A 9,661-nucleotide genomic window follows, 5' to 3' on the forward strand; every position below is an offset into this window, starting at 1 on the left:
AGATAGAAAAAAATCGTAAAACCTCTTATTTTAGCTTATGTTGGTTTAATGAAGACCCCGTTACAATTTTGTTCAATGTACTGACAGCCTATTACAACTTTATTATATGTAAAAAAATGACATTGAGATATTTATTTTTAAATACCTGTTTTATATGTTATATATCGACAATGCATATCGCAAGTCTTTAGGAATAATGTTTTAAATTGTTATCGATATATTTTATGTAAATCTTATTGTAGGTAATCTTTAATACTATGTTTGAGGATAATAAATTTAAATATTTTTTTAACTTTAATCGCCAAAAAAGGGTTTGTTTTGGCACATCAATGTAGTAGGTATTCGTTTTCTATAGTAGATAAAGTCGTTATAGAAATACTTTATTTGGCCTACACATACGAAGCAATATAAAAGGATAAAGTTACTAACATTCATCGAAAAATATATTATTGACTTTTAACCGACTGATGTAGGTAAAGGTATACAATTTACATACTTATAGATGTAAACTTACAGTGAAAATATGGTGTCGAAATAAATTATAAAACTATTATATTAGATTCAAATATATTCGATTTGTATAAAAGCACTACATTTAATTATGCGTACATCTGCGGTTTGGGCGGTCAATGTCCTAGCTCTGACCTTCTAACATGTTATTGGTAAAAAAATAACATAAGGTGCATCTGTAATACGTTGTTTTTGCGTTTATTTATGATTTTATTTTCAATATACGTGAGAAAGGTGATAACATAGATGGTATATAAATGAAATTTGGTGTTATACTTTGGCAGTTCTTTGTGGAGTAGTTATGAATGGATTGGTTTTGTTGTTTGCACTGCTCAGTGCAACAGTACAAGAGGACGTTGATTCCGTAGTGATATGTGGAGTCGGCGACGATAACATCGAGGGATTCCGGGAAGCTCTCTATGACTTTAATATGAAACTGTACAAGAAATTAGCTGAGCATACCCACGGGCATTTTGTCATCTCTGCGCCTCCCCTGTGGCAATCGCTGGCAGCAATCGCGGAAAGCATGGATGGGGTCGCGCGACAGGAACTCCTCCAACTCCTCGGCCTACCAGAAGACGAGTGCACGCGACAAACTTACTACCAACTCGCGTCCAGCCGCGAGACATTCGGCCTCGACGTTACTATGCAAAGGAAGCATCTCTTCTTTATCGATGAAGGTTTAAACATGAACACGGAGTGGGTGAACTTAGCTAGTACTCAATTTAATTTGCATACCATACCAGTGCCGATAAAACGCGCCCCGAAGGATGTGGCTTATTTGATACGACACATAATATCTTCTCAACTAGCACCACTGAATTTGCAAGGAAACTCCTTGTTGGCAGACGAAATAGATTACAATGGGCTGTGGTCAGAGGCGTTTCCCGAAGCGGACATCATACGGTCACCATTCTACGACCATGAAGGCAATCAGATCGGGTCGGTTGACTTGATGAGAATCAAGAGACGCGTGCGCATGGTGTTCGTGGAACAAATTAATGCCAGAGTTGTGGAGATACCTGTCGGGGTGGATGGCCGGTATCGGATGCTGTTCGGAATACCGGTGGAGGGGCATAATATGAGAAAATCAATTGAAAAAGTTACAGCAACGGTGATGTTTGAAATGGTAGCCGGTTTGAAAGAGAGTGAGGTGCCGATAGACGTGGCGATACCGCGGTTTGTCACCACCACCGAGTCTGACGTGCGAGCGGTTCTGGTACAGGTGGGACTGAAGAGCTTGTGGACTGAAGCCTCAGCAACAAGGTAATTTAATTTTGTATATTACTAATTTAAAGTTAATGTATCTGTTATTTTTTAGGTTCTTCACATTATATGTATTAAACAATATATGTATACCATTATATCAATCAACTTTTTAAACCCTTGAGGAAACATAATATGCCATCATTATGGGAAGGTGATTGAACTCTAGTTCGAAAGGGTAGACATCGATTGTATTGATTACTATTTTTCATGTCAACCACAAGTATTCGCACTGGTTGTACATTTTTTCAAACAGTAATAATTATTGGTTATACAATTCTAACGTCCCTATGACTTTGTAGTATAAATGAAGTGCCTCCGTTTAACAATGAGGACGACATTATAGTTATGCAATAAGTATTTAATATATAGACATTTTAGCAGTTTGCTGGTAATATTTATATCAGCCCGGGTAGCAACCACCGTACACAAGATATAAAACCCGTCATATTCAGCCACGTACTTGTGTCGTGTTCCGGGATCCACCTGTGTATATCCGGTTTCAAAAAGGCCGGTATCATGGCATCAACTGAAGGACTAGCTTTTGCTCATGGCTGCGCCCGCGTGATGGAGTTTTCCAGGATACATTTTTATCCGACTTACTTTATATGTATCGTTATATTATGACTAAATTACACAAAATCATTATATATAACTAATATTACTCTCAACTTTCATCCAAATCACTTCAGTAGTTTTTTCGTGAAAGATGAACAAACATACATCCAAACATTCATCCTCACAAACTTTCGCATTTATAATATTAGTAGTATATGACGTAAGCGGCTGCTATAATTCATTAATAAACAAAAAATCTTTATCATGAAGTAGGAACATAAAGTTGACGTGAGAGTTAACTTTATTTTCGTATTATGAAGTCGCATAAAGCTACACAATACCGACAGAACAAAAAATAATTAAGTCCAGCACGAGATTGTTGCCAAGTATTTTTGTTTGAAGGGCATAATCTTTGGTTTTATTTACATTTTTTATGTCTCGTAATCAATAATATTTTGCATAATACACCCGCCTTTTATAAATGTGCTCTGCAGATATCTTGAATGTTAATATTTACATAATAATTCTGTATATTACAGGAATTATTTTTTCCAAATTCCTTTTCTCGAAAACCTTAGTAATGACTGCAATATGCACTAAAGTAAAACGAACATGGCTTAAATGTATTATGAACGACATTAAGATACACATCCTTTATTTAGTTTAAACTTATTTTATCTTTTTTAATTTCACCTTAGGCATCTTGTGAAGGGGAACGAGATAGTGCTCAAGTATTTTACCTTTATGATACATTTGTATCATTCTATGCTGCGATCATATGCTCCATGATGTGTTTGTATGGTTATATATATTCGCTATGGTTTGATGTTATGCTGTTATATCTTCAGGAACATTTCCCAGCCAGCGGTCATGCCCAGCGGGTTCGTACAGCGCGCCGAGATCACTCTAGACAGCCACGGCATCGACTCCTACAACCCAGAATTCATAGAATTCACCGAATACTCCACTGGCCTCGATCCAAAACTTGGACATGAAATGATCGCCAACAGGCCATTTATGTACGGTTTATTTGACGCTGAGACCTACGTATGTCTGTTTAGTGCAGCATTCGCTACTCCTACGTACCCATTAGATCATTAAATGTATGTATAACAGATTGATTTTTATTCACTTGCTCTAAAAGACGTTATTTATGAATAAATCTAATACAAATCTGATTTATTATTCCCAGTGCTTGTGTCAGTAAATTGGGTCCTACGATGCAAGGGCACAAAATAAAACTTTACCATTTAATGGCTATGCTTTTTATTTGTAGGTAATTATAGAAAATTATAATATTTTGTGATGTTATGAAATAAAATATGATGTATGAAAGATATATTTTACGAATCTTAAATGTTGCTAGAAAAAACCCCTTATTTTTAGTAGACATTAAAAGATACAAATAATTATTTATCGTTATTATATATTCGCGTATTAATCTATAAATATATATAAAAATGAATCCCTATTTCCCTTGGTCACGCCATCACGCGTGAACGGCTGGACAGATTTCACAATTTTTTTTGTTGTGTTTGTTATTATCGAAACGAAACGAAAATATAAATTTTATATAACTGTCAATTGTTTGAAATAACTGTCAGCGATTGACAGAATGCGGCTGCAAATTCATAATTAAGACGGGACAACGTCTGTCCGGTCAACTAGTATAATATAGATTTACGACATCATTGTATTTACTATTACAAACATATTTGCAGTTGGTGCAATAACCATGTCTAGAGATCGAACGGCAAAATTAAGTGTGACAAGTTTGACTATAAAGCCACTTTTGTACTTAGATACCTTACCTACAATTTGTATCGAACCCTCTATGAGCGAGCCCAACTCGCACATGACCATGTTTTGATCGCTGTTATTATGTAATAGCCTGATGTTAAAGTTTTTATCATTTTAATTTAAGTAAGTTTCTAAAATGTAAAATCCATGAAAGGACCAGCATAAAATTCTAACGTTGAATGAATGCCATTAATATTCCCGTGGATGTCACCCGCATGTGTTAGCGTAATTGAAATCCGTAACTTCGGCTGACTAGAATTTAACTTTTTCCTGCAATTCAGAGCGCAGCGTGGGAAGCTGCATAGAATTCTATATTGGAGTAGAAATATGCAGGATCAAAATTCTATTCCACTATATGTAAAAATTCATGAAGATATTTAGTAAACACACTATTTAGTACACACATAGTCTAATGGATTTGGTACACGATTAAACAAATTCCTGGATTAACACATACGCCACATTTATGCCGTATAATGCACAGAAGCACAAAGATCCTTATTTTAGGAAAATAAGGGAGCAACGTAGAGTCGCTTCCGTAGTATAATTTCAATCAGGGCATAGGTTTAAGGAATACAATTTAGTCTTAATGTAATTTAATGCTTAAGTATTCTTTATAATGATTACGTTCTGTGTTATGCATTTTGTTAAATAATAAAAAAAAATCGTAGCCGAAAAATAAGTAAATATTACCCCGTTTCTTGACAGGATAGTTTCATCAACTTAAGAAGTATACAGAATAGAAATATCCCTGAGTTCCTTTGGATCCCAAGAGAGACTGGACAATCTTTGTTAGAGTGTAAGACCTGAAGAGTATTACGTCAGACAAGATGCCTTATAACAATTCTACAAATTATTACAAACAGTACAACATTGTGCAACCTTAAAACATAAACCATGCTTTCAAAAGTGTTTTAAACGAAAACAGAAAATATAATAAGATATGGTAATGTTAAAATAAAACAAGTGTCAAATTAAAACGTATTAATTGTTGTGTATTAACAAAAATATATAAATCCATTGATTTTGTACATGTAACCGCTAACCTTGTACGGAAATACACAGTAGAAATAAATTATCAACACGGAACACAGAGGACAATCTCGGTACATTTTTAAGGAACTTGCCTGTTAAAGCTAAAAAAAAAATTAATGCTAAATGCTGTTTCTGGAACCCTGATAAACATTAACTTTCAGATACACTGTTATTAAAGTTTGTGTTATAGGTGAGCTAATAAATTCAGACTTTAATTTCACACAATAAGAGAATAATAACACCATCCTTGTATACATATACATATATACTACCCCATTACTGGGCACCAGCCTCCTCTACTTCTGAAGGGCTTTAGGTCTTATTCCAACACAATGACCTAGTGCCAGTTGGCAAAAGAATAAACATTAATGTATATAGTTGTTTTATCTGATAGAATGCATTTGTCAGAAATCAGTGAAACTTATCTTTATTCATATTTATATAGTAATCACATTACTTCTTGAAGACAAAGTTGGTGGTAGGACGACTGAACACAGAGGCCATCATGACCATGTACGTGTCGGTGTCCAATAATGCGAAGAAGAAGGGTTTGTTGGCAATGAATTCGCGGCCCAGGATGGGGTCCAGGCCGGTCTCGGAGTCGCAGGAGTTGGTGCCAGATAGGAAGCTGGGCAACTCCTCAGTATTGGGGTGCACGCCAGCACGGTCAAACGTGATCGTCACTCGCTGGACCATCGAGCTGGGATTGGCGGCCGGGTCGGATATGTTCCTGTTAGGACATTGTTAACTGATTAATACATTCTCTACAACTAGTCCTAACCCAACCTCAATATTAAAAATCGTCTCAATACACTTTCTAAGCGTGGCTCTGAAATCTAATTTAGTTTCTACGGCCCGTCGCCGGAGTTGTTTGATGTCAACACCCTCCAGTGGGATCAATCTGGGGCAAAGGAGGTACCCTTACAAATTAATACCCAATTTGAAATTTGAACCTAACATCTTCTAGTCCACATCGACATATGTAAATCAATAAATGTTTAGGTTGTTTAGAATCTCTTGAACATTTATGGTGTATTACTTTAGTGCAAACAAAAGTAAATCCAATACATTTATTTACCTGGTGGCGTTTGAGTCAGTCCACATGCTGCGCACTCCCAAACCTTCCAAAAAGGGTCGGGCGTCGTATTCTGAGGTCATTGTGAAGCGAGGAATAGCAATGTCGATAGGTATTCGGCTAGTCTGGAGACCGTCGAGAACTTCAAACACGATAGTGTTCTTCATAGCTTCAAGAGATTCCTTTGTAGATCCCATAGCTAATCCTAACATCATACGGTAACGGCCGTTGTAGCCGACCGGCAACTCCAGTACCTTCATCTTGAGGTAAGGCAGGTACATCATACGCACGCGCTTCTTCGTCTTCATCAAGTCGATGGTTCCGATTTGTTGGCCAATGTCATTGTAGAACGGCGCTTTTTCGACAATGTCAGAGAAAGCAGTAGTCCACAGTGCCTGGTAATCCAATGAGTCCAAAAGAGCAGAGTTACCCTTGAAGTCTGTGATGGGGATACGAGTAGAGATGAGATTCCTCATGACTGCTTCGGCAGCCAGGGGGTCGCGTTTCATCGGGACAGGTAAAGTGTTCATGAGGCAGTTGGTGTAAATATAATTCTTCCAATATTCGTTTAGTTTAAGGGTTTCGTCGTAGGCGAAAATTTGTGTCCTTAACAAAGTCGCATCAGGGCCGTTGATTTCGGTTTTCGAGGCGAGCTCGTAGAACTGTTGACGTTGACACTTATCGTCGGGCAGATTCAATACTTTGAACAGTTCTTGTTGCGCTGGTCCTTCAGTACCTTCAGCCATTGCGGCAAGCATTAACCATATAGAGAAAGGAGAGTTGACGGTATGCAGGTGGCTGGACGCCGCGACTGGCTTAAAAAAAATCGTGGCGAAGTCGTAGATCGCTCGACGGTAGTCCAAGGTAACATCGCGTCCATTGTAAGCGCACTGGTCACTGTATTTGAAGACGGGAAAGGTAAAGTATACTCGAGGATTGAGGAGTCCATTCCAGGCATCACTGGCCTCAGATTCTCTGACGGCGCCATAGAGGGCCAGCAAAAAGAATGATATCACAACCGCCTTCATGTCGTACACCCGACTGTACGTAGAATGATGATCACTGATAATAATTTGATTTATATAGCAAAGTTGAGCCCATTGTAAGCTGTTTCGTGTTTTCCTTGAAAGTAAATATTTTTTAATTCCTTTTTTAATTTAGAGTTCCTTTCACAATTTTAACATCACGGACGTAGTTTAACATTACCGGGTTATTTATATAGGAAGGTAAAGTAATGTTTTGGTCTCGATTAAATAATATATGAGACACATTATAAATTAGCTTAAAAATTACTGTTTTAGTCGGTGATTAATTAAAATGATAGGTAAGCTAGTTAAGTATATGAACAAATTTATAAATAAAATGTTTCATTTTGATTATTCACCAACTCCAAAATTGGTAACCAGTAAATTACCTGTTATATTTTATTATATTATATTTTGTTATATTAAATTATTATTTGGTTGTAAGTAGTTTTAAAGGCGGTTAAATTTTTTGTCTAAACTCTTTCATAGCCTTACTAGCTATTCAGACAACGTCATCAGCATGTAAATATTTCAGTTATTAGATTTTGATGATTGTTTTGTCGTGATACGCGAACAAATGATTGAGCAGACAATAATTTTATTTTTTTATGTTCTGTTATCTATCGCGCTTTCTCGATATTTCTCAAATGTAATTTTATGTAAATACAAGATAAATCCAAGTTTTTATTACATCGTGTATAGATATCAGAATGCATTTTTCCTAAATAACGTCATATTATTAACATAATAGGAAGCAATAACCGAAACAAAAACTATTTACAATACCATCTATAAAGAAACAAGACGCGAAGACATGCGGCTTGCTAATGACGACACAAACTTACGAGATAAACTAAATTCACTCCAATATTACAATAATGCGATTGTAAGATAGAAGGCAATTAAATATCCATCACAAAAATACATTATATCACTTATTGTAATTTGTTTTCTTACCAAACGCAGGTGGTCTAATGACCCTATATATAGAACACATTGATCCAATCAAATTAATGACGTGACTGCTACAATGAAATTGGTATCGATATTTGTGTTCATTGCACCGCTATTTATAGCCAGGGATACATCAGCCCAGAGTATACTTAACTCATTAACATCTGGAGCTCTAGGTCTTATAAACAATGACCAACCTGATGACCCCTGCAGCATTGATTATTCAAATTTATTCGCAAACGCAATTACGGATTTTACGAATAGAATACTAGAGATAGTTGTGGACTATGAACAGCATTTCGTGATTTCACCGTATTCTATGTGGATGGCTTTAGCGGCGGTCGCTGAAGGCGCTGACGGACAGGTAAAGATGAACTGTACGAAGTGCTCGGGCTGCCCAGTGAGTCGTGTCCGAGAGGCGTTCTACAGGACGGCATTGTCGCTAGAAATACCGACCCAGGCGTGCAGTTCACAGGAAGCGTTTGTTAATAATCGATCAGCATTCTTATGTGATCCCAGATTGGGAGAGAAGTGTTCATGAAACCGGTCTTCTGATTTCGACTTTGATAAACTGCACCCGACTCATCAGAAGAAAGAGACCGCCCGCCTTTCTTCCGCACCCCCGATATTGAGGGCAACTCTTTCTATTAGACGAATTGAATTTCGTGGGATTATGGACAACCGGCTTTTCCCCAGCGACAACGTTCACAAATTTCTATGACGAAAATGGACAAATTGTTGGGCCAGTGGAGTTGATGACAATGACCAAGCAAGTGAGGCTTGCGCAGCTGCCGTTAGTGGACGCCAAAGTGCTAGAACTGCCAGTGGAGTGAGCTGGCCGCTACACCATGCTTATTGCCATGGGTGTGAACTCCATTCCGATCAAAGAGTTGGATGTCATTATTCCAAAGTTCTGTGATCTTGAAGGTCTTGAACGAGCTGACATTGAACTTACTACCCATTAACATTGCTATTCCGAGGCTCATAGTACAGTCGGACTTCAAAGCCAAGTCTATGCTGCAGGCGGTTGGAGTGAAATCGATTTGGTACGAGCCGGATGCGACAAGGTAGATACGTTTCTATTCCTAGTTATAAATCATTTGTATGTTTGATTTCTAGAATCTCATTTAACTCTCTCTCTTCTCTCTACCCATATTTTTCCTTAAGGGATTCTAATATCCTTGGGGTAGTTTATTACCAGTGGAAATTATTTAACACTAGTTTTGCTCGCGGCTTCGCCCGTGTCGAATGAGTTTTCCGGGATAATTTTTTTTGACTTGATATGTATCGTTATATTATGATCAAATTACACAAAATCATTATAAATTGTAGCCTCATGAGTTATTCTGGTGTATACAATATTAATGTAAAGTTGAATCCAAACTGTTCAGTAATTTTTTCTGTAAAAGATGAACAAACATACATACATCCATCCACA

The 9,661-nt window shown here is 37.1% G+C and overlaps 2 protein-coding genes and 1 pseudogene across 2 annotated transcripts; 2 read left to right on the forward strand and 1 right to left on the reverse strand.

Moving 5' to 3' along the window:
- The first annotated feature begins 811 nt into the window (after positions 1-811).
- Positions 812-1,780, forward strand: LOC119191993 (serine protease inhibitor 77Ba-like). The gene has a single exon (XM_037445849.1). It carries the CDS (start codon positions 812-814, stop codon positions 1,778-1,780), a length of 969 nt encoding a protein of 322 aa, XP_037301746.1.
- A 3,102-nt stretch (positions 1,781-4,882) lies between these two features.
- LOC119188333 (serine protease inhibitor 77Ba-like) lies at positions 4,883-7,289 on the reverse strand. Its single transcript, XM_037445850.1, has 2 exons — positions 6,248-7,289; positions 4,883-5,899 (listed from the first exon to the last, which is right to left on the reverse strand). The coding sequence occupies exons 1-2, from the start codon at positions 7,270-7,272 to the stop codon at positions 5,623-5,625; spliced, it is 1,302 nt and encodes a 433-aa protein (XP_037301747.1). The 5' UTR covers positions 7,273-7,289; the 3' UTR covers positions 4,883-5,622.
- Positions 7,290-8,094: 805 nt separating this feature from the next.
- LOC119191994 lies at positions 8,095-9,329 on the forward strand (annotated as a pseudogene).
- The last annotated feature ends 332 nt before the right edge of the window (positions 9,330-9,661 follow it).

Source organism: Manduca sexta, unplaced genomic scaffold (assembly GCF_014839805.1).
Source record: "Manduca sexta isolate Smith_Timp_Sample1 unplaced genomic scaffold, JHU_Msex_v1.0 HiC_scaffold_2205, whole genome shotgun sequence".
NCBI lineage: Eukaryota > Metazoa > Arthropoda > Insecta > Lepidoptera > Sphingidae > Manduca > Manduca sexta.

Coding starts and splice junctions, on each gene's coding strand:
- LOC119191993 (XM_037445849.1), top strand. CDS start 812: ATGAATGGATTGGTTTTGTTGTTTGCACTGCTCAGTGCAACAGTACAA.
- LOC119188333 (XM_037445850.1), bottom strand. CDS start 7,272: ATGAAGGCGGTTGTGATATCATTCTTTTTGCTGGCCCTCTATGGCGCC. Junction 5,900..6,247: donor ACTGACTCAAACGCCACCAG/GTAAATAAATGT, acceptor ATGTCCTAACAG/GAACATATCCGACCCGGCCG.